The 24,932-nt window shown below is 37.8% G+C and overlaps 1 protein-coding gene across 1 annotated transcript in view; it reads left to right on the top strand.

Annotated features, from left to right (window-relative positions):
• Window positions 1-24,932, top strand: part of ZFR (zinc finger RNA binding protein) — a 47,122-nt gene that overhangs the window by 19,573 nt on the left and 2,617 nt on the right. The window contains exons 4-19 of the mRNA XM_054283268.1: window positions 475-619; window positions 1,413-1,631; window positions 2,800-3,050; window positions 4,319-4,510; window positions 6,616-6,904; window positions 7,847-8,040; window positions 9,390-9,509; window positions 10,028-10,173; window positions 10,540-10,702; window positions 12,264-12,469; window positions 12,680-12,830; window positions 14,228-14,369; window positions 19,222-19,319; window positions 20,140-20,235; window positions 24,166-24,277; window positions 24,373-24,470. Coding sequence (XP_054139243.1) covers window positions 475-619; window positions 1,413-1,631; window positions 2,800-3,050; window positions 4,319-4,510; window positions 6,616-6,904; window positions 7,847-8,040; window positions 9,390-9,509; window positions 10,028-10,173; window positions 10,540-10,702; window positions 12,264-12,469; window positions 12,680-12,830; window positions 14,228-14,369; window positions 19,222-19,319; window positions 20,140-20,235; window positions 24,166-24,277; window positions 24,373-24,470 — 2,622 coding nt within the window. The remainder of the gene's footprint in view (window positions 1-474; window positions 620-1,412; window positions 1,632-2,799; window positions 3,051-4,318; window positions 4,511-6,615; window positions 6,905-7,846; window positions 8,041-9,389; window positions 9,510-10,027; window positions 10,174-10,539; window positions 10,703-12,263; window positions 12,470-12,679; window positions 12,831-14,227; window positions 14,370-19,221; window positions 19,320-20,139; window positions 20,236-24,165; window positions 24,278-24,372; window positions 24,471-24,932) is intronic.

Consider the following 24,932-nt stretch of genomic DNA (forward strand, 5'->3'; position numbering starts at 1 on the left):
AAAAATTTAACTAAGAAAAATGTTGTTAATGGTAACATTTTTAAAGCCGATACAGGCTTATGTTTCTACCCCTGAGATTTTATTGGCCCTTGTAGAAATTCAAGTTTTGTAGAGATCTGTGATAGATTTTTTCTTAATATTTTACAGAAATAGAATCTGATACTGTCATTAAAAACTATTGAGTGTAGATGCTTTTCAAAAATAATGTGGTAGAGAAAGGGATTAATAGCATGAGGATAATTCCAGTATTCAGTCTGTAAAGGGCAGCTAGGGCTGTTTCAGGCCTGAAGTATCTATGAAAGTAAATTAAATTTTCTCTAATGCATTTATTTGTATATACTGCACATGTAGATGAGGAGTTTTTATTCTACTTGAGTAGGCCAGAAGATGGTACACTGTTAATTCCACTCTGCTGATAATTTCTATTACTCAAGCCATATACTTACAGGTGGTTTCTCTGTTTTGAATCCTTAGGATTCCTACTCTTACGTTCGATCCACCGCCCCAGCAGTGGCGTACGACAGCAAACAATATTATCAGCAGCCAACCGCGACCGCTGCAGCCGTGGCTGCTGCTGCCCAGCCACAGCCCTCGGTGGCTGAGTCCTACTACCAGACAGGTGGGTGGCATGATTCAGGCTGCTCTCGTTACTCACAGTCTTGTTGACTACTTTAAGCCTTAAAAATAGTTGTTTGACTGCTTCACATTATCTTTTTCTGTTTTAAGTTTTGCCGCGTAATCTCTGTCACTGCGTGGAAAGTTTTTCTGTGCCTAGAACTTCAACACTTCTGACATTGCCATAAGTAGATGCCTCTGAATTTTGGACTGCCACTAAATATACTCGAAACATACATCTAGGCAAGGTTCCTACTGATTTGTCTAGAAACCTTGCTGAAGTAGTTGATAATCAGTGTTGTGTTCAGATGATTACTCAGTTAGAAATACTCGTTTGATTCTCTAGGTTCTTCATTTATATAATTATCTTAATTATTCGTATCATGATTGCTACAAAGCTGAATCCTGCTTAGTATTTTTTTATGTAGAATTAAGAGGAAAGTTTAGGTGTGCTTTGGTTTGGAGTATTCTAGTAAAACTGTTACATAGGAAGATTGTTTAAAACCGTGTTAGAAACATGATGGCACGGTTAAAAACAAATAAATAAATTTAAGGCTTACTTCTGTGAACTGTGACTTGATTGAGATACATGGTATGAAATGCATAGCTATGACAGTAAAGCAACCAAATGTACAATGCTAAAAAGCAAAACAAATGAAACAAAACTCCCAAAACAAACCCCCACTTCTTGCATATTTTTTCACAAACATATTGTTAATTTTCCCTTAGTATGGTTTCCATTTCACTCAACTAAAACATGTCAATATTTCTACACTTGTATTTTCTCTCTTCATTAGCTCCAAAAGCAGGATATAGCCAAGGGGCAACTCAGTACACCCAAGCCCAGCAAACACGGCAAGTGACAGCTATAAAACCTGCAACCCCAAGTCCAGCAACAACGACATTTTCCATATATCCGGTGTCCTCGACTGTGCAACCAGTGGCAGCTGCAGCCACTGTTGTTCCATCCTATACTCAGAGTGCAACGTACAGCACAACAGCAGTAACTTACTCTGGTAAGAATTTTGCATATTTTCTTGCTAGGATCTTTGAAGTTGCTGCAGAAGAGGCTTTCAACGTTCGGAAGTTTAGCACTTCATGCTCAATTACATTGTAGTCTGCTGAGAGGTAGCAACCAGTTCAGTCATTGCTATGCCAGAATGTTTTGTGGCATCTTCAAAATAGTTTTGATGTCTTACGTACCTATTTTGTTAGATATGAGAATATACAGAGTGCCTACATAGCTACCAAGCAGTGACTCATTGTAAGGTGAAAAGGAAAAAACAGAGAATACAAAATGTAACAAAATGCATCCACACAGATGTTACTCCCAGGAAATGGGAAGGGTGCGTGCAAGTTACAGAGACAGGGAGGAACAGTTCAGTATAAGTCTTGTAAGTTTGGGCTGTCCTGACCCAAAATGGAATGAGAAATGTGTGCTGGAAAGACTTTATTCAACCATTAGGAATCCAAAACATAGTTAAAGATGAAAATATGGTAACTTCATGGCCATAGATGGTAATTAACTGGCATGTTATACCTACCCTGAACTTTTTGTTTTCTTTGTTTCTTGCTTAAAAAGGGATTTTAGTACTTCCTTGAGACAGAGCCTAGTTTCCTTGATTTACTCAGCTAGAAGTCAGGGACTGTATAGCCAGGTTTTAGTGAGTGAAACATCTCTATACCAAAACAACTTAAATCACTGAAATAGGATGTAATAGCACTAGATGTTCTGTCTTTTATCTTCATTTTTTTCCCTTCCTCTTATATTATCAGTCCTTGCCATTTAGAAACATGAACAGCAAATCAGATTCTAGAAGATTGCTTGCTTCATGTGGCCTTTGCTAAATCTTTCATTAAAATTCTTGTTCCATCATACCCAATCTTACCAGATGTACCAGGAAATTTCGTATGTTCTCTAGGGACGCTTTGTTATATCTAACTTAACTGTGTGTCTGCAAAGATGTGTCTAGAATTTAATATATTCCCACACAATTGTTGGCTGTATATTTGTCTACTGTGAAACACGAAACCAAATTCAAGACTGCCTGACAAGATCTCAGTGAATTACTTACATCTTGCCTTGCCCCTCAACTGTTATGCAACATGATTTGAATTAGTGCATTATGTAATTGATACATTAAATATGGTGATGTAACATTTGTTTTTATTTTAACTTTTCAGGTACCTCCTATTCTGGCTATGAAGCTGCAGTGTATTCAGCTGCATCGTCCTATTACCAACAGCAGCAGCAGCAACAACAGAAACAGGCGGCAGCGGCAGCTGCGGCTGCTGCTGCGACAGCTGCTTGGACAGGGACCACCTTTACTAAAAAGGCACCATTCCAGAATAAGCAACTGAAACCAAAACAGCCTCCCAAACCACCCCAGATCCACTACTGTGACGTTTGCAAGATCAGCTGTGCTGGACCACAGGTATCTGTATTATGTATTATTCTACTGTGCTTTATTCTACTATACTTTATTCATAACTTCTTGAGGTAAAAACCCTTACCCTCTTAAGAGTCATAGAATTGCAGAATGGCCTGGGTTGGAAAGGACCTTGAAGACCATCTGGTCCAAGCTCTATGCTGTAGGCAGGGACACCTTCACCAGAGCAGGTTGCTCAGAGCCCCATCCAGCCTGGCCTTGAGCACTTCCAGGAATGGGGCACCCACAGCTTTTCTGGGCAGCTGTGCCAGTGCATCATCATCCTCACCATAAAGAATTTCTTCTTAATACCTAAACTTCCTTTCAGTTTGAAGCTATTGCCTCTTTTCCTGTCACTCCATGCTTTTGTAAAAAGTGTCTCTCCATCTTTCTTACAAACTTCCTTTCCTTGTACTAAAGGAATAACGAAATAAGAATGCATACTATTATAGGAAGAGCTCCTGTTGGAAGACATAAAGATATATCCCCTGAGCTTGTACAGAGGAGCTTCACCTGACTTCAGAATTATTTGAAACTTTGAATGTAATTTGTTTTTTTAGCATAGGAAACTTCTTAGAAAATATTGTTTTGAAAACTTTGGAATTGCACAAGTTTAGTGAATGGGAAACCTGAAAATTTATTCTTCATTATATTCCAATTTCCCACTTTAGTGTCATGGTGGGTAAAAGTGCCTAGAAAGTGGATAAAAAATCATGCAGAATGTTTATATCTGAGTCTGGCCAAACAGTTCTTTTACTTTAGATAAACATGTCATTATTTCCTACCCTGTCTGCTCTAGATTGTCAATATTGATATAGGAACTAATACCAACTTCTGCATTTCGTTTTCAGTACAGCTTTACTTGTGCCCCACCTTCTTTTAAATTGATTTTTCTGTTTATCTGGATACACTTAAAGTTTGAGGGAAGCTGCAAATCAAGAATAATTTAATGCAATGCAGGAAACTGCAGTTTCTGATCCTGTCAACTTTTCAGTGGTGAGACTGTTGACCACTACTTGATTGGGAAGTTGAGAAGTTAGAGGAGAAAAACCTGTATTGTTTTACCTAAGTGTGGGATCCTGATGCTGGAGGAGAAAATGTTCTGGTCTTAGAAGCGGCCTGTTAATGCATGCCATACCACAGAAATGTTCAGTGTAGGAGGCACTTCCTAGGTAAAATGTGTTTTCTGCCATGTTCTGTATTACATGTATTCATGGGAATGATGAACCAGCAGTACAAAGACAGCTTACTGTGTGTTTTGTTTATTTAAACAGACTTACAAAGAACACTTAGAAGGCCAGAAACACAAAAAGAAAGAAGCAGCATTAAAAGCTTCCCAGAACACCACCAACAACAGTACTTCTGCTCGTGGAACTCAGAATCAGTTGCGCTGTGAGCTCTGTGATGTGTCTTGTACCGGGGCAGATGCTTATGCTGCCCATATCCGTGGAGCCAAGCATCAGAAAGTAAGATATTTCTCTTGTTCTTGCCATGCAAGTCAGTATATACATTTCTCCTCATAATTTTTATCATTTTAAGGAAGGAAAAAATATGCAAAACAAGTATAATTTAAATTATTTTATTTAAAAATTTTAGTTCTTCTTTTCCTTTCAAATTTGTCTTTAGGCTCACTGTTAGAAGGGCATTGTTGAAAAAAAAGGGGGAAAATATTGCCATGGCATCAATGAAAAGAGGATATATTAGGATATCACCCAAATCATAGGAAGAAGGTGTGGAGTAAGATGAGGGAAAGGTACTGTTGAGGATGTGTATGCTTGTGCCCCCTAATTCTTCTCAAGACTGTTCTTGAGATTCATCTTACTTGTCTGGCTCGGACAGTAAATCTTCCAGTGCACTTTGAAACACTGTAAGCTAAGCCAGTGCAAAGAACAGGCATCATTCTTTGATGGTTCCTGCAAAGAAAACTGTCCTCTGGAAGCAAGGAACGATGTCCTGTAGTAGACTTTATAATGACTATGTTTAGAAAACTTATGGTACATGTGTTTTTCTTATTGTTTGAGTGCTCTTTTGTGGGCATCCTGGAATAAAAACTGTGGGCTACACTGAGAAATGTGTGACCTGTGTTTTAAACTTGGCCATACAACACTAAGTGCAATGGTAGGTAGGATATGTGTTTAGAAATTACAGATCTTCCTTATAACTCTGGAAAGATTAATGCCACTAACAAATACAGTATTAATACCCTGCTTTTATAGCTCTTTATGTCTCAGGACACAGGCATCAGTAACATTTTTCCTATTAAAAGAAATAAATCTCATAACACGTTTAAAATTATCTTCCTCTAAGAGCAAAAATCAAAATTTGGAGAGACTTTACAGAACTTGTCCGGTGTTCTTCCTTTAGTAAACTGACCCATTACTTTCTTGGGTTGTGCTCCATAACTCTATAGGTATATGCAGTATAGTATATATTATCCTTTTATATTTGGATATAGTTTCCTTTTGTGATAGTTGCAAGCCATTGCTGGGTTTAGGTTCTTTCACCAGTGTGAAAATGGTATCACAAAGGACTCCATTGCTGTGGTAACTAAAGAACTGTGTGCATTCTACTGGAAAAAAGTAATTTTGAACAGTTGCTTGAGTTTAAATTTATACTATTGTGTGACATTAACATGTCAGTATTCTGATAGGGAGCATAAAAAACAAGAACAAAAGCCTAAAAAATTAATTTGGATAGTTGTGTGCATATCATGATTGTGTATATGTTCACGTTTAAGGCATGTCTCACAGGTTTGTATTTTTTTTACTGCTGTTTTCAACACTCAGTCTTTAGTTTTGATCTTGCATATTCTTTTCTTATAGATTACTTGCATTGCTTTTTCAGATGGTGGTCAGCAGACACCAAAAAGAAGTATTATTCCATGAGAGTCATATTATAGAAAGGCCTGTGCTTATTAATGCTAATAAGCATGCACCTCTTTACTTTCTATGAGATACTGAAGAGCTCTGAAATACCTCTTGAATTCTCCTTAACTATTTCTAAACATTAGAAAAAAAGGGAAAAGTAGAAGGCATTTGCCTAAGGATTCTCTTCAGCTTGGCTAAATAACGTGTAATGTCTTTCAAGATGAAGACTCTTGAAATGTAGCAATCAAAAGACACAGTGTTGCTGAAGTTGAGTTAAATGACTCTTAGTTACAAATATTGTTTGGAACCAAAATATTTTAATGTTCTGCCCTTTTGAAGGAGTCTAAAAAGTGACGAGACAACAAAACAGATACATTGAAACGCTAGGAGCAAAATGTATTCTTGAATTTATCCTGAGTTGTAAGCTTGTTGTATTTATTATCTAAACAGTTGTGGGAGTAAATGCCTGGATATCTAAAGCGAGTAAGCAATGTAAGATAGCAAGTGCCTATTTCCCTGTTATAGGTGACAAGAGCTTTTACACATCCGTCTTTTTTTCTTTCCTAAGACCGCTTTTTGTAAAAAAACAAGCTAACTATTTATATTGATTTTTTTTTTTAGATATTGATATTTTTGCTTGTGATAGCTGTAAAAATAATGTATCTCAGAGAGATCATGTTATGAATTTCTCTTCCTACTTACAGGTAGTAAAGTTGCATACAAAACTTGGCAAACCCATTCCTTCGACTGAACCAAACGTGGTTACCCAAGCCACTTCCTCAACATCCACATCGGCTTCCAAACCAACGGCCTCTGCTTCAAACATAGCAACCAGCAGCAGTACAGTGAACTCCTCTGTTGCATCCTCTGCAGTGAAAGTTCTTACTCCCACGGCAAACACCACACTTAACACTGCATCCAACAACAAAACATCTTCAACCGCTGCTAACATAGCAGTAAAGAAAATATCTACACCGAAAATAAACTTTGTTGGCAAGTACAGAAGTCAGTCTTTATTTTGGAACCTAACCTATTCTGTAAATTTTTCTTAAGAACTAGTGCAGCAGACACAAATATGTTTAGGTAACTCCATGCATGAGTTACTCTGCTGTGTTTAAGGGAATTACTGATAAGTGAGAATTTCTATAAAAGTTTTGCTTCAAAATTGATTTTGGTGTTTTCTGCCCAGTTGTCTCCACCTAGCCCCTCCCGAATACTTGTCCCACTTTCATAAGAAGCCTCTCACCTTTGGTTTCTTATGTAGCTGCTGCTGGAGTATTGCAGTTTACAGTCCTAATTTCAGCTCACAGCCTGGGCTATTAATGCACAAGCAGTAGATTGGCAATTTGTGATGGGCAACTGAAACATCCTTTTTCAGTGGAAAACTAACCATGTAAGCTTTGAACTAAACATAACAGAGATGGGAAGCAGCTGTTCCACAATAAGCTACCCTACTCTTCAAGGAAAGAACTATACAGCTGCAATGCTAGGAGTATACTGCCTTTACTAGTACAAACATTATAAAGTTTTGAAGTACTGTTTTTTTTCAATATATAAATTTACAAAATAACAACAAAAGAGATTATTAAAATATATTTTCCGAGTTGTTTCCCATTCAGTCCTGTCCCTTGAAAAAGCAGGAAAACAAATAACAAAAATGGCAATTTTATAAAGCAGAAGTTTTTCTTGTTAGAATAAATGACTTTGGTGTTTAAGTAACCTGAATGTTGTTAAATTTACTGTTAAAATATTTAATTGTATTGAAAATATATTTAAGTTTTGGGTGATTTTAAAATCCAATAGATTTTAAAAGACCTATAATTCTTTGCTCAAATCATAGGCATTTGCAAATAAAATCTTCAGTTTGCACATTATGTTTAATCACATTCTCATTTTATGAAGAGCAATAATTTAACTTTTGGTTTTGATTTCTAGGTGGTAATAAGCTTCAGACAACAGGAAGTAAAATGGAAGAAATGAAATCAGCTGAAAGTGTTAAAACACCTCCTGCTGCTACAGTGCAAACACAGGAAGTAAAGCCTGACACAGCAGCTGAGCCAGTGACTCCCACAACTCTTGCTGCCTTGCAAAGTGATGTCCAACCAGTGGGCCATGACTATGTGGAGGAGGTATTAATATGAAAATATGTATTATTTTTTAACTGTTATAGTGAATGTAATCATGGAGTGATTGAGGTTGGCAGGGACTTCTTTAGATCACCTGGTTCAGTCACCCTGCTTAAGAAGGACCACCTACAGCCAATCACCCAGGAACATGTCCAGGTGTTTTTTGAGAATGTCAAAGGATGGAGACTCCATAACTTCCCTGAGCGGTTGTGCAAGAGCACAGTCAGTCACAATAAAACAGAGTGCTCTGATGTTCAGCTGTTTTTCACTTGGTGCTAATTGGCTCTGGTCCTGGCACTGGGCACCATTGAAAAAAGTCTGGCTGTGTCCTCTTTGCACCCCTCTTCCAGGTATTCATATGTGCTGATATGATCCCCCTCAGCCTCCTCTTCACTAGGTGAGACAGTTGAGGTCCCTCTGGATGTCGATGCAACCCTTTGGTATATCATCTCCTCCTCTTAGTTTTTTATGTCATCAGTAAACTAGCTGAGGATACATTCTCCCCCATCATCCAGAGCATTACTGAAGATGTTACAGGACTGTATTGATCCAGGGGCTGCATTGCTGGCTCTTGGCCTCCAGCTGGGCTTCATTCTGCAGATCACTACCCTTGGCCAGGCTGTTCACACAGCTTTCAGTCCAGCTCACTGTATACTTATCCAGCCTATGCATTACCAGCTTGTGTTAGAGGATATTGTGGTGAGACTGTGTCCAAGGTTTTATTGAAGTCCATAGGGACAATCTTGACTGTTCTGCCTTCATCTGCCAGGCCTTCACCTTGGTGAAGTCATTCTGACTGCTCCTGATGGTTTTCTTGCCCTCATTGTACCTGGAAATTGTTTCCAGGATTAGCTGCTCCATCACCTTCCCAGAGATCAAGATGGGGTTGACTGTAATTCTCTGGGTTCTCCTTGAAGATAAGACTGACAATGCATTGAACCTGCAAAGGCTTGTGCATATGTTTATGTTTTTGTGTTGTGCATATTTCTTTTTTCTTCATGCGGTTGGTATGACATAGGTGGATCAGCTCTGAATGTGAATTTGGCATGATACACAGGTCTGTGATTTATTAGCTCACTATGTTCAGGTTTGAATTTAGAGCTGTGTACTCTTTGAAATGGAAGGACCTTGTTCCCTGCTCATTACCAAGCACAGTGGTGTGTCTGTCAGAAATGAAGGTTCTATTTTTCTGTTTTGCCTTTTTTCAGTTATTGTGTGAACTTCTTAACGTGTTTTAGGACAGATAGACATTATCCAGTGGCACTGGATAATTTGATTAATAGATAATTTAATTTTATAGCAGCCTTATAAAAAAAATAAATCACCAGATGTGTAACAACTTTATTTTCCAGGTAAGGAATGATGAAGGAAAGGTGATCCGCTTTCACTGTAAACTCTGTGAATGCAGTTTCAATGATCCTAATGCCAAGGAGATGCATTTGAAAGGGCGGCGGCACAGACTTCAGTACAAGGTAAAAATGCTAATGCTTCTCTCTCAAAATCAAGCAGATATCAGCTAACTTGTCTGGTCACCTGCTCTTAGGTTTGAAGATTAGACAAAAGTAGGCACTCTGAGTAAACAGCATGTGAAAAAAGAGAAATATATTTCATAGGCAGTGTAGTCTTAAAAGAATAATGCAAATTGTGAAATTATGTTTTGGTTGAGGCTTTTTTAAATGTTTCGAATGTTGCTTGTAGTCTAAGCGATGCTTAGTGAAGTGAAGCAGCAATAGGTTCTTTATGTTGTTTACCATGAAGTTTAAAGAGTATAAAAAAGTATTGCTCAGTGTTTTTGGTAGGATAAACAGCACACACTCTTTGTGTTGCAGACCTTTTAAGGATAAGTGCATTTGTGCAGTTCTAAAACTGCATTTTACTCCTTTTGATTTTATTGTAGATGAGTAGTGTATGTTAAATATGCCAGAACTACTCCATAGCCTTGAGATGAGGACAGGAAAGCAACATTTAATTCATTACTTTTCTGATCTAGAAAAAAGTAAACCCAGACTTACAAGTAGAAGTGAAGCCCAGTATTCGAGCAAGAAAAATTCAGGAAGAGAAGATGAGAAAACAGATGCAGAAAGAAGAATACTGGAGAAGGCGAGAAGAGGAGGAACGCTGGAGGATGGAAATGAGGTAATGCATTATGTTTCATGAATGAATGTGACAACCTGCTGCTGTCAGATTGTCTGAAACTAAGCTCCGTAGTTACTTATTTTAAATACTTTAGGGAGCTCTGTACTGTCGTGTTTTAAATTGTCATTCTCTCACTGGGATTTTTGTTTGCTATTCTTCAATCCTTCTGAGTAATGCAGAGTTACTAGAATTACTTTTCCATAAATGCAGACCTACTTTTACAACAATAATTCATGTTGTTACCATCCCTTCATTGGTATTTGCTCATGGCTGCTAGAAGTTGTTGAAAACAGAGAAGAATCTGTCTAGAGCAGTGTCAAGTATTAACTGCTGCATAAAAAGAATACTTTGATTGATGCTCTTCAGGCGATATGAAGAGGACATGTACTGGAGGAGAATGGAGGAAGAGCAGCATCACTGGGATGACCGTCGCAGAATACCAGATGGAGGATATCCTCATGGCCCTCCAGGACCACTAGGTCTGCTGGGGGTTAGACCTGGAATGCCTCCTCAACCCCAAGGACCAGCAGTGAGTTTCTTACCTTGAGAAAAAAATTTAACCATTCTTTACCAGGAGGCACAGTTAAGAAATATAAAATTACTCCGTGCTACTGCACTTGTGTCTGGTGTTTCTTAATAAAGGATTTGGAAAAGAGAGGAAGAAATTATATGCTAATGAAATAGTGTAGGTGTACTAGTCCTCCAAAAGAAGTACAATGAAATGACAAGAGGATGCTTTAAATATTGCTTCTTATAAAACACAAGTCACACTGAATTTTTCTATTTTTTATTTTTTTGATTGTGTTATACAATATTATTTACCTAATTGTGGACAAATGTAAGGATAAAAAATATCTGGGCTCTCAGACTTTGAGAATAATGGTTAGTGGTGCATCATATTCTAGCAGTGTGAAGTGCAGTACCACACTGCACATGGGTTGATTCTGGCATTAGACTGAAAAGCACCTTATCAAGGATCTGAAAGGTGATGGAGTGAGTGCACATTGCTGAGGTTTGCAGCTGGCATGAACCTGAATCACGCTGGGATGGGGAGAATAGCTGATACCTGGGATGGCAAGGCCACCATCCAGAGGCACCTAGGTGAGCTGTAGGAGTGGAACATTATGGAATTCTGCAAGTACAAGTGCCTAATGCTGCACTCAGAAAGGAAGAACCCCTTGCATTGATTGAGGCTGGGTAGCAGCTCTGCTGAAAGGGATCTGGGGGTCCTGGCAAACAGCAGTGGGCATGTGCCAGCAGTGTGCCCTGGCAGCAGGGCCAGCAGCTACCTGGGCTTTAACAGGAGCACGTTAAGGGAAGCGATCAGCTTTCGTTAAACCCTGACTTCAATGCTACATTTAATTGTGGGCTTTCCAGTACAAGATACATAAACTGTAATGGGCTCAGTGTAGTGGGTAGATGTTCAGGGGTCTGGAGCACTTGCCCTGTGAGGAGAAGCTGAGGCATCTGAGATTGTTCAGCCTGGAGAAGAGAGAGCTTCAGTGGGACAGAGTAGCCTTCTAATAGCTGTGCTTTATTAAGGAGACAGGCTTTTTATAGTCATGAGAGGGTGAGATACATCCAGCTTAAGCGAACACAAAGGAGATTTAGAGTGAATACAGGAAATCTTTTTTTTGTACAGGTGTTGTGCAGCCACCATCTTTGAAGGTTTTCAAAAACTAACGGGCTAAAGCCCTGAGCAACATGATGTGGTCTTACAGCTGACCATGTTTTGAACAGGAGATTGGACTAGATGACCTTTTGAGGTCGTCCTGTACAATCCTGTGGTTGTACAAAAGAAATCATGAATACTTCATTTTGCTGCAATATCCAAGTATTTCCAGTTGAGGAGTGCCTCTGATCTTGGGATTTGGCCTTAGTTTAATTTTGATACACTTCGTGTCTTTTCAGACATGATTGATTGTGACAGTGTAGGCTGTTGAGGAAACTTCATGTTTTGTTAATTTCAGTGATGTGATGTTTGAATATTCTGTTCCTTAGCCACATGTTTGGGTTTTGGTATTTTGTCTCATTTTTGAACTTGGAAGTGCACCCAGGTTTCAGAAGAACACTTTTTTTTGTCTGTTCAGCCTCTGCGCCGCCCTGACTCCTCTGATGACCGCTACGTGATGACCAAGCATGCTGCTATATATCCAACTGAGGAGGAACTTCAGGCAGTCCAAAAAATTGTTTCTATTACTGAGCGTGCTTTGAAGCTGGTTTCTGACAGCATGACTGATCACGAAAAAAGCAAGAACAAAGAGGGAGATGACAAAAAGGATGGCAGTAAAGACAGGTATTTTTAAATTACTTTTTAAGAATTTTCTTGTTTTTCCTTACCCTGTTATCAGTGTTTTTAGGATCTCATTTCTTTGGGCTTTTATGCAGTATTTTGAAGTCTCAGAAAGATGTGGAGTACAATTTTATTTTACTTTTCTATCTTCAGGATTATTTTTACGATTTTTACATTATTATTTTAAATGCAACTTTTAACTACAATTCACAGAGCTTTGAAAGGCGTTTTACGGGTGGGCGTTTTGGCTAAAGGTTTGCTGCTCCGTGGAGACCGAAATGTCAATCTTGTTTTGTTGTGTGCTGAGAAGCCCTCCAAGACATTACTCAGTCGTATTGCTGAAAGCCTCCCTAAGCAACTTGCAGTAAGTAGAATTTAGATTTTTGAATTTGACTTGAATTGAATTGATTTGAATTTGAATTTTTGAATTCACTTTTTTTGTAGAAGTACTGTGAAAATCTGTCCTCAAGTTAAATATCGGCAGGACTCACTGTGCTGCTATATGACATAGTTCAGCTTCTTTCCATTTCCTGAGTGTTTCAGTCTGAATTCAGAGACTGCTGCATGTTCTGCTTCCTCCATATTGTGACCATACAAGCGTGTGCTCCAGCAGTGTAGTATCAATCACCATTTAACAGATTTCTTTTATTTGGGAAATAGAAATGAGCACAAGAAAGACCATTAATCAGTTACTAGCAGTAGAGATAATTACAGCACATCTGCTGCCTCAGGTCAAAGTTCTCCATTAATGCCAGTTTTTTGTACTTATATCTTGTTTCCTTATTGTATGTGTCAGTGCTTTATTGTTCAAAATTAGCCAGCTAAATCTAGTGTGGGGTTTTTAGAATTTAGAATGTTTAAAAAAGTAAATGTGCAGTCTTAGACCATTCAGTGAAATACAAACCCTTTGTATTTCCACAAGAAAGTATAAAGTGTCTGCTCTTTTGCAGAACAAAGCCTGTCACTGTAGAGTGCTTGTCGCAGCACCAGTATTTCAGTGCAATCTAGTAAAATGCTTGACAGAATCACTGGCATGATAGAAGCTTTAGCAGGATCACATTATTGAAAAAATAGTCTCAAGTTTGCTCTTCTTTGAAGTAACAGAACAGAAGTAAATTTAACAAATGGACATCTTGGTCTGTCTTCATGGAAATGTTCACCAAGTATGTAGAAGAAGGTCACAGAGGGGCCTACAGCTTTCTTTTGGGGCTGTTTAGAATTATTAAATAAAGCTGCAAAAAGCAATTCAAAATAAACACTTTATTAGTTAGACTTAGATTTTTTCCCTGGTGCTTATCTTGCCCTTTTTTCTTAGCATGTTGTGACACCAAAGCATAGAATATACCTAGCAATACCCATTTGTAATTGTGAGCTTGAAAAATAAGCATCTTTGCTTTTCAAAGACTTCTGTGTTCCACTGAGAAACACCCTGCTGACATTTTAATTGGCTCTGAGGCTTTTCTTTATTTCAAACACCATCAAGATTCTTGTTATATAATGTCTATTTATTTCCTTTCTGGGCAGTTTTTTTAAATTCTAACTGCTTGGTTGTGTATTTTCATTAATAATTTGGAAACAATATGCAAGTCCACATATCCTTATACTGTGTAGTGTGGTTCTATGGCTACATAGGTATCTGTTTTGTATAATTATATTGTGTTTCTGTCTTTCTGTTGGAAAAAGAATATGTTGGAATCCTATTTCTTCCTGTTACTTTTAATGGCCACATGCTAATAGAAATTTCTGTTTCTCGATATTTAGGTAATAAGTCCAGAGAAATACGATATCAAGTGTGCAGTCCCAGAAGCAGCAATAATTTTAAATTCGTGTGTGGAACCCAAAATGCAAGTTACAATCACACTGACATCTCCAGTCATTCGGGAAGAGAACATGAGGGATGGAGGTTGGGAAGTTGTTAAAGATGTTACTTATTTCTCACCTGTTTTTTTTATGTTTATCTATTCTGCTTAAGATGGCACTAAGGTCCTGGAAGGCAACATGCTGGCACACGTATTTGATCAAAACTTTGTTTTTCAACAAGCAGTCTCAGTAGAAAACAGTTGGTTAAAATAAATGTGTATATGATGCTTTTATTTAATTTTTAAAATTTTTAACTTTATGTCCAACCTCAGCTTTCTGGAAAAGGTACAAGCTTGATTTTTTTTCCCCCCTTTTAAAATTATGTGGAAAACTAAGTATTTTATAGCAAGCGGCTATAAACTGGCTTTCTAGAGCAGTCTTGCCTTAAGAGAAAGATTGTATGGATTTAGAAAATCAAATCAGAGGTTTCTGGGTTCGAACTGGGTCAGTATTACCATCACTTAGACATTCTGAATAGTGCCACTTAAAGTGCACTTTTCAGTACTTTTGACAGTAACAGTGCTTTTAACTTTAAAAGATAATGCGATTTTTTCCAGCTCTCTGAGGTTGTTTTTTGGTCTGGAGTGCTTTTTGAGTATATTTAGGCTCCTGGTATTACAATCACTCTTCTATCCAACTGGCAAACCCAACTAGTACAATAAGAAATGGCTTTGTCGTTGAGCTGAAGCAGAAGGTGGAGCTTGGGAATCAATTTACGTTTGTGAAGTCCACAGTTTCTCTGGTGCCAGCAGTGTTGCTTTAGGGTCTGTTCTGTAACACTTTCAAAGCTCCAAAAGCTTTTAAGCCAACAAGCATGATTAATGTCTGCAGTACATTGGTTCTTTTTATTTATGGGTCAGATAAAATTAACTTTTGTTTCCTTTTAATCCTGTATTTTCATAGTTGAAAGAGATCATAGCAAACAGGGTTCTGGTGTTTGACAGTGAACCTACAAATAGGAAATCTGAGGCTGTTTTAACACTTCTCATATACAGGTTGAAAGAAATTTTATGTGTGTATGTATACATGTGCTTGTGTATATACGTATTTATATAAGGCACTGAGGTTTTTTTTAGATTTCATCTCATCACTACATGTCCTCTAAAACACTTGAGGTTTTTATATTGCATTACTAAGTGTCCTGTAGCTGTGACTAGTGCATTTATAAGCAAGCTATGTTAACAGAGTCATCCTACATAATCAGAAAGAAAAATTTTCAACATGCATTTTGTGGTTTGGATGACTTCCAAAGAGTCTTAGAGTGCTTTTGTTTTAAGCTGTTCATTTTATTCCTAGCTATAAAGGCTTTGTATGTGTACTGTCACACCCAACCATTTTTACTTGGTTTTGGACAATCTGAGTATAACATGACTCTGGGCTGAATCAAGTTTATTTTTTAAAAAAGCATTTTATCATTAAATTAGACTAACCATTTAATGAAATGAACCTTAAACACCATGTGTATTTCTTGATGTACTGTGCAGAAGTGCCATATTGATTCCTGCCGCTATACTCAATTCAACTAAGTGGTTTCTGGCCCAAAATTCTGTGATGTGGACTAAAAGTAAAACAAATTTCAAATTACTACCATCAGTCCCCTAAGTTATGCTGCCAAAAGGAAACAAATCTGTATTTTTGTCTGACCCACACTTGAGTTAAATTATCTTTGTGAGTTTATACACTGCTGAATGCAGTACTGCCTCTAGGCAAACAAAATCAAGTTAGATTTCTCTTCAAGACACTGAGCAGTATAAAATGGATGTGCAGAAAAGTTCACTTTTGAAACTGGAGCAAATAGAAGACTGAATTGCCAATTATTGCAGCAAAGAAGTTCCTTATTCCGAAGACTGCTGCTTATTTGCTGCAGAGTAACAGTATGTGTTTGTGTTTTTCTTACTGCAGCTTCTCATGCTCTGTGTCTTACATTGGTTTGAAGTTTTCATTTTCCTTAGCTCGCTTGGGGAGCTAGTTCAGGTGTTAAGGAAGGCTTTACCGGAAGAACCAGTTGGAGTAAAGATGCAACTTGAGTCTTGCATGTGGAGTAGAATCATGTTTGATGTGTTATTAAGTAAAAGGCTAAAAAAAAAACCAAACGGTGAAATGAAATTGTTAACCGCATAGCTACTGTTGCTTACAGTATTGTGCGTTTGACAGTTGACCGAATCTGGTACATTCGAAGAGCTCTAACCCAGCTGAGTCGTCTTCCTTCGGCAAACAGAGTGTGCATACCTACCAACACCTCTGCGTGTGCGCGTGTGTCTCTTTTATCCTTAGCTAACAGCCCCGGTCCAAAGCCTTCTAGCAGAGGGACTTGATTCCTGTCAGGGGTTGCTGCCAAGACATCGGAAGGATTTTTGACCAAGGTTTTCTAAAGCTCAGTGTCACACCTGCCATGCTTTACAAAGGAGGGGTTTGGATGCATAGTCCTAGCATCTGCTGTTACTTTGTGTTTGGTTTTTGTTTTGTTTTTTTTTTCTTTTCGTCTTTGTCTCTCTCCTAGAATGAAGCAGTGTTCACACTAGTCTTATAATAGTTGACTGGATAAAATGCATTTTACATAATAAAACTTACCTAAATTGACATACCTGTTAACTTTTAATGAAGAGGTAGTGTGGACACAGCATGTCTAATTAAAGATTAACCCCTTATGTTTAGGCTAGTAGTAAGTTATACAGGGTAAGAAATCATGCCCATGTTTTGTAAATTAATTCCATTTTTGTCCTAGTTTAGTAGGGTGGTAGGTTAGGCATCTGATTTTAGTTACACAGTCTTTAAGGGGTTAATCCAGAAATGTGAAACATATGCAAAAATCCACAGAATAAATATTACAGGAGTTCCCTTTATACATATTTTAGTCAGTGTTTTCTCAATGTAGTACCCGCCTCAGCAACTTCTGACTTTCAAAGTCTTTTTAAGTTCCAAGGGTATTCTTATGACAGCTATTAGGAACCCATTTTAGATGAACATTTCCAGCACTGAGTAAGATTCTTTCCTGTACATTTAAATTGCAATTCTTCTCAGTAAAACTATTTTAGAAGTTGAAGGTTTTCAGAGGTAGAAATTTCAAATTATTAATGAATTATTGTTCTAGAAGTTTGCACAGTGTCACCTATTTGCATGTTAGTTTTAGAAGAGTGTATATAATTGACTGATTAGACTATTGGCCCCACAGCACATATTTGCATTTTTAATTTCTCAACCTTAATTTGCCACTTTTTCCTGTGGTGGGTCTTCTCAGGACGTACCCCTTGTCTCATGTATCTGGGTTGTACTCCTTTAATCATTTAGCTTTGGCTGGCACCCCTCTGGTATAGGTTTGGAGGGGATTTTTCATTATTGTTTTTGCTTTGAAAGAAACATCACTTCAAACATCTTAATTTGCTCTGTAATTGCATTGTTAGTGAAGATTTTTATTTTTACACCTTAATATGTAGTTGTAAGTTCAAATATCTGTGTGAGAAGTTACCTATGTTCTTCTCAGCTTTGCTGTTATGAAGTCTTCAGCTTTTTATCCTGGTGCAGAGCAATGGGACTATCCTATCAAACTGCTTGAATCTGAATATAGTACTTCACATTAAATTTAGTTACTGTACTGAAAAGCTGTAATATCATTTTCATTTGTGGCCTTTTAGCTCTATAGACTAAAGAATCCAACTAGTTTACATTTGTGGTTTCAGAGCACAATTTCTGCAACATGTCTAAAAGCTTCTCGTTGCAGGCATGTTTCATGAGCCTCATTATTTTTTATTTTATTTTATTCCCTGGCTTAACCTAAATTTAGATCTTGAAGGAGTAAACTGTACTAGCTAGCTCCTGTGAGATGTGTGCCATTCAGTGAGAGCTTTTTGTTTCATCTTATTTGGTGTATCACCAGTTATGCTAGCAGCATATGTTGTGACTAGTCACCATAGCCATTTTCAGAATGAGTAAAAAAATTAACTTTTAATGGTGATCACTGATTATATCTATATAGTTTTCAAGTAACTCAAGGATACCATTTCATATTGTTCAGTGCTTCCATTTTCACTGATTAAACCACTTCTGTAGTCTCTTCATTTTTGGTAGGAAAGCAGCTTGGTAATCAAATTATTTTCTGAATGTTCAAATAGAAAATGTCTGCTGATTTCTTCATCTTTCAGACATTTTGCTTTGTTTTTTAGACTATTGCTTTTCTTTATCTTGGTGAGTCTTTGGTAAAGCAGTCCCTTTTCAGATCCTTCCTTGCATCCTAAGTGTTGCTGGAACATATCTATTATGGGCTGAGGAATTTTATTTATATGGGTAAGAGAGAAAGTGCTAGAAAACAAGGAACTCTGTAATATTGAACAATATATCACATTCCTTTAGTCAGGTTTTTAAAGTAAAATAATTTTAAGGCATGATAAAAATAACATGATTACTAAACATTCAGCACTTTTAAGATTTGTTATACTTAGTTTTTCTTTCAAGAATAGGTTCCAAATAACACCTGACAATTAAAATTTAAAAGAAACTAAGTTTGAATGTTTCTACTTGGTTAAAGTGGATTTTTGTGTTCCTTCTGTCTTGTGTTCTCTGTGCTGGTGCACTGTGTCCAACCATCCTTCCTTCAGTATTTAATTTTAGGGGATATGTGTTTTTCCACTGTTAGCTGAAATAAAGAAGTACTATGCATTGCATAATCAGCAATGCAGTTGAAAATAACTTCAGAGCTGAAGTGCATTATGCTCTTGATCTTTCTACTGGGTTGATGCCCTAATCCCAATTGAGCGACTACTGCTGAACATTGACATTTCTTGTTCAAGGGTTTAAACTTTAAATGGCATGTGTGACATTGAAGCTATTTAAGGAAGTGTCTTGCTCACCTGGTCAAACACCCATTCCTCACTGCATTTTGCCAATTCAATCCATTTTAGATGTAACCTCGGGTATGGTGAAAGACCCACCGGACGTCTTGGACAGGCAAAAATGCCTTGACGCTCTGGCTGCTCTACGCCACGCTAAGTGGTTCCAGGTTCGGAACATCATTTTACTTTCTTCTTGTAGCCTTATGAGAGATTAGTTCAGTTGCAATATGAATGTTTAACTGTGTGAAAACACTCAGCGTTGTTCATGCTAATAATACTTAATATTTCTCTGGTCCCTAAATTTAACTGTAGGAGGTTGAATATGGAGGAGCTGCTTTATGCAGTTATTGCACATTTGACATAATTTTTTTTTCCAGTCATTGAGAAGGCGATGTTGAAAGCTTGACTCGCTTGGGGTGATCATATGTTGTATATTTGTTATATATTCCATAAGGCTGCAGAGTAACTTCGCTTTAAATAATGGAATATGTGTTTAAAGCTTTGTGTTTAGATTTAAGACTTTTTTTTCTATTTCTTTTAGTGCATTAAGTGTAGGGAATGAAAGGTGAGAAGCAACTGTTTGGTTTAGTGACTTTGCATTCTGGCAAAGGCACAATAAAGAAACCAAACAGATTCCCTTGACCTTTCAGTCTCTATACCTACTTCTTAGATCTTTACTTTATCCTTTTTATTTCTAATATAGAAAGATACTGTATTTATTGTTTCAAATGAACATGGGTCAAAGTGTATAGGGGATCAAGAAATGTTGTTCTTGTATAACCTGTGCACTTTGACTTCTACCACCTTAAATTACTAACCCTGTATAAAATACTGCTGTAAATGGCAGCTCACGGAATAAAGTTGTAGAGTGATTTGTTTCAGTCTTGTATCTGAGCTTCCATTGAACAGCGGTGTTTTAGTCTTTCAACAACTCCTGTTTGCTATGGGTGCAGGGGTTGATTAATTGGATTTTGTATTGCTCTCAAGGCTAGAGCTAATGGTCTGCAGTCCTGTGTGATTATCATACGTATTCTTCGTGACCTCTGTCAGCGGGTTCCTACTTGGTCTGATTTTCCAAGCTGGGTAAGTAATGTTTTCTTAATGAGTCTTCTTAATAAAGATGTTACTACAAGGAACTTATAGGGAAATGTTCGTACAGGTCTTAAATTCAGACATTTTCAACACATAGTGTAGGGTTTTGTTTGGGATTCTGGGTTTTTTTTTTGTTAACAAGTACTCCAGATTCCCTCTTAAAATACAGTTTTCTAAGGTTTTTCATTTGAAGCTGGAAGTTACCTTTTTTTTCCCAAAAGAAATTTTCTTGTTATTTTCTATTCTTTGTGGGTAGATCCCTATTCTAAGTTTTAGCATTTTTTTTCCTTTACTCTGTATGAAAGAACCTATTTTTTCCTAACTCCCAACTCTGAATTGCTTGGAGTTTGCTGAATCATATTTAAAATAATGCGGGCTGTGCCCAGATATTTCTGTGATAACAGAAAGAAGTCAAAAGAAAAAATCACAGTAATTCTTATGTTTATTATGTCTCTTTCACAAGGTGAAATACCACAGTACTTCAGTACAGCCTGTGGTTGTGTCATCATCATATTTTTGTCAGTGTCACTTAAATCTCTGGGTTCTATCAGGTCACCTTTCTTAATTCAGTTGAGTGTTCTTGGAGCACTCTTTTTGTATTGACTACCTTACAAATGCTCCAAATACTAACAGATGTACAGTCTGTGGATTGGATTAAGTTATTCTGAAACAAATACCTGAAACATGCATCATGTGGAAGTAAACCTAGCCGTGACTGTTGTGTTTTTCAGACCAAATCCCTTTGCACTGTGCTGCTTCCTTCTCAGTTTTGACAGGAAGAGCACTAACAGTGTTTTGATCAGTTGACTTTATTTAGATGAGAAATATTTTACAACTTCACTAAGTTTGCACACAGTTTTATTAAATTACTTCTAATAATATTTATTGCTTCTGGAAGGGAAGTGGAGCAGTAATGTCTGTTTTTTAAATATTTAAATGGAAAAAAACTAGTGCCAGTTTCAGTACAGCATTTCATGAAAAGTACACTAAACAAATACATCTTAGAAGATGCTAAGTGCTCTCTTAATATCACTGTGATACTGAGTTGCCAGAGAATGAACCTTGGCTTACTTTCAGAAAAGTATCCTTACAACTGTTGCAACACAGAGGAGGGACATGGCTGAAGAACAAGGAGTGTGGCTTCTTAACTCTCACATTATGTGTTCCAAGGAACATCCAGAAGGGAAGAGAGATATGAAGCAGTGTGTCAGACCTCGCTGTGTCTCAGTTCTCTCCAAAAGTGATTCCTGATTTGTTCCTGATGCATTCTCAGAGACATGGACCAGCACTGAACTGTAGTCAGCTGTTCTTTTGGCCTATAGGAAAAGTCTTACTGATAAAAATAATGACAAAATGAAAGTGGTGATTTCAGCCAGTACAGATGGAGTTTCACATATTGGAGTAGTACAGTTTTCTGAATACAGATATTCTCCTACCCTCTGTACTAGAAACCTTTTGCAAATGAAAGAGGTGACAGAGCTAGTTTAAAAAAAACATAAGTAGTTGTAAAAATAGAAGTTTAATAGGAAGCCCGAATGCTCACAGTAATAGCATTTCATGTACCTAAAAGTAGAAACTAAATTAAAAGAATTTTGTCAGCTTCCTACACATTATTCAAATTTGAAATCCAGCCTTTTATGCACATAAACACCAGGACATCATAATTCACATTTTCCTAGGACTGAGTTATAGACCTCAGTGTATTATATGTGGATCCAAAAGAACTAGATTTTAATATATGCAAATCCAAGGTCTGCTTTTTTCTCTTTACTGATGTACTTTGTTTCCTGCTTGAAAACATCTTAATTACTGTTGCCAAATCCTGACTGATACAGCAGGAGTATGGCTGTACCAGACATTTTGCAGACATTTCAAAAATTGAAATCTGTCAGTTAAATGGCGCTAAAATAGAAAGAAATGGGCAGCCTTAGTGATTAGCACTGCCTGTAGTTACTTGTATACATCAGAATAAATATTTACACCTTGAAATAAGGAAGAAAAAGTAGTGTTTGAACAACTGTAGATGTGGTGAGGAGGACAAGGTCCAAACAACAGGTGCCTCCAAAAAACCTATCAAAAACTATTGTTTGAGAATTAAACTTGCCAAAGAGGTAACAGTGAAACGTCTATCTAATTCTGGGAAAGAGTTCTAGAAGTTAGTTCTTTCTTTTACAAATACTTTTATAGATTCTTCTGGGAAAAAATAATGTCTAATAAAAGTGAGCAATGGAAATATTCATGAAAAAAATCAGTACTTAAAACACAGCTAATGATTTAAACCATTTTAACTAACATCAAATAATGTATACATTTCAGAATGTATACATTCCGAAAATGAAATGTATACATTCCGAAAATATATGTATATATAAGGCTATATAGAAGTTTTTTTATACTTGCTTAACATATGAATTAGTGTTGCTGCTAACTAGGAGAAAAATTGCTGTAAGCTTCAATTTTTCTAAACTGAAGGACTAGTGAGGATACTAAGCATTTTAAGGATGTTAAATGTTTGATAATATAAATTTCTGTAGTCTTGTAGAAAAATCTATTTCGATTTTTCTGAAGCATCCTGTTTCATTAGGTGTACCGTGTACTGTGTTCATGTGGCTGACAGAATCAAGTGTCCCAGAGTGTTTCATAGTCTCAAAAATGGCTGGACAAGTTGTCTACCTGTATATGTAGGCTACTGCTGTATAAATTTCCACAAAATTCCTGAAAAACTTGTGATGGGAAGAAGCCCATCATAGAATCACTGAATTGTTCAGGTTGGAAAAGATCTTGAAGATCATCAAGTCTAATTGTTAATTTAGCACGGATAAACCATATCCTTAATTGCCACATCCACATGTTTTGTGAACTCTTCCTGGGATAGTAACTTTGTCAACTCCCTGGGCACGCTGTTCCAATGCTTTACAACCCTTTCAGTCAAAACTTTTTTTCCTAATATCCAATCTAAACCTTTTCTGGTACAACTTGAGGCCATTTCCTCTTGTCCTGTCATCATTTATGTGGGAGAAGAGACCATCCCCCCACCTGGCTACACCCTCCTTTTAGGTGGTTATACAGAACAATAAGGTCTCTCCTGAGCCTCTTTTTGTCCAGGATAAACACCACCAGCTCCCTCTGCAGTTGGTAACAGAACTTTGTGCTCTAAATCCTTCCCCAGCTCTGTTCCTCTTCTCTGGACATGTTCCAGCACTTCAGTCTCTTTCTTGTGAGGGGCCCAAAACTGAGCCCAGGATTTGAGGTGTGGCCTCAGCAGTGCCCAGCACAGAGGGGCAGTCACTGCCCTGCTCCTGCTGCCCACACCATTGCTGATACTTTCAGGATGTCCTTGGCCTCCTTGGCCCCCTGGGCACACCCAGCTCATGTCCAGCCACTGCTGACCAGCACCCCCAGGGCCTTTCCCACTCAGCAGCTTTCCAGCCACTGTCCCAGCTGGAGCTGCAGGGGCTGCTGTGACCCAGGGACAGGAGCCAGCACCTGGCCTGGTTGAACCTCACACAATTGGCCCTGGCCCGAGGATCCAGCCTGTGCAGATCCCTCTGCAGAGCCCCCTGCCCTCCAGCAGATCAGCACTCACACCCAGCTTGGTGCCATCTGCAAACTGCCTGGGGGGGCACTTGATTCCCTCACCCAGATCATGAATAAACAGGACTGGACCCAGCACTGAGCCCTGGGGACACCAGCAGTGCCCAGCTGCCAGTATCAGCGCTCATTGTTCATCTGGCACCACCTTTCTTTTTATTCATCTTTATAAAATAACTGGGGTTTCTTTAAATTTTTACTGAAAGTGTTCTACAATGTGTAATGTTCTTCAAAATTCAGGATTCAAAATTCTCTACTGAGGAACAGTAACAGCTTTATTCTGTCTTAATCAGTCTTCTAATTTGGCTAAATCCTCCTGTTTTGGTGTAGGCTATGGAGCTGCTTGTGGAAAAAGCAATTAGCAGCGCGACTGGACCACAGAGTCCTGGAGATGCACTGAGAAGAGTTTTTGAGTGTATATCTTCAGGAATCATCCTTAAAGGCAAGTTGCCTTTTATGTATACGTACACTTAACTAATCTGTAATCTTGATCGTAATAAGGTGAAGATGTATTACTAATTAGCCTGATTATTTTAGGTGGGCCTGGCCTTCTGGACCCTTGTGAAAAAGATCCTTTTGATACACTTGCTGTAATGACAGATCAGCAACGCGAGGATATTACTTCAAGTGCACAGGTAAGGGAATGTAGTTGTGAAGTAACTAAATTCGATGGATGGCTTCGTTTTGGTTCTGTTTTTTTTAATGTAGCTTTATATTGGACATGAATTCTTTTTTTTTTCACAGAATGTAGTTGGATCTTACCAGCCTTAAGCTAAGCATTGAACATATCACAGGAGAGGGTGTTCATAGTGCTCATTATTGCACTGAAATAAATGTATTTTCGTGAACAATTTATAGCATTCTCATCTATATCTACGTATCTAGATCTAGATCTGCGAACAGGCTTTTACTCTACATCAGCATGTTACTAGATTGGAAATTTTATAAATACATCTGTGTAAGATTCATACAATAGCTATGACCATTCATGCTTGGAGTTTAAGAGGTTACTGCCTCTGCCTCTTCATTTGATCCTTTTGCTAATGATTCCTGATCACTTGTCACCTAACATGACATGTGACAAGCCTTGGCTGCTT

Source organism: Melozone crissalis, unplaced genomic scaffold, assembly GCF_028551555.1.
Source record: "Melozone crissalis strain CALT ecotype California unplaced genomic scaffold, PUWL_Pcris_2 ptg000036l_1, whole genome shotgun sequence".
Taxonomy (NCBI): domain Eukaryota; kingdom Metazoa; phylum Chordata; class Aves; order Passeriformes; family Passerellidae; genus Melozone; species Melozone crissalis.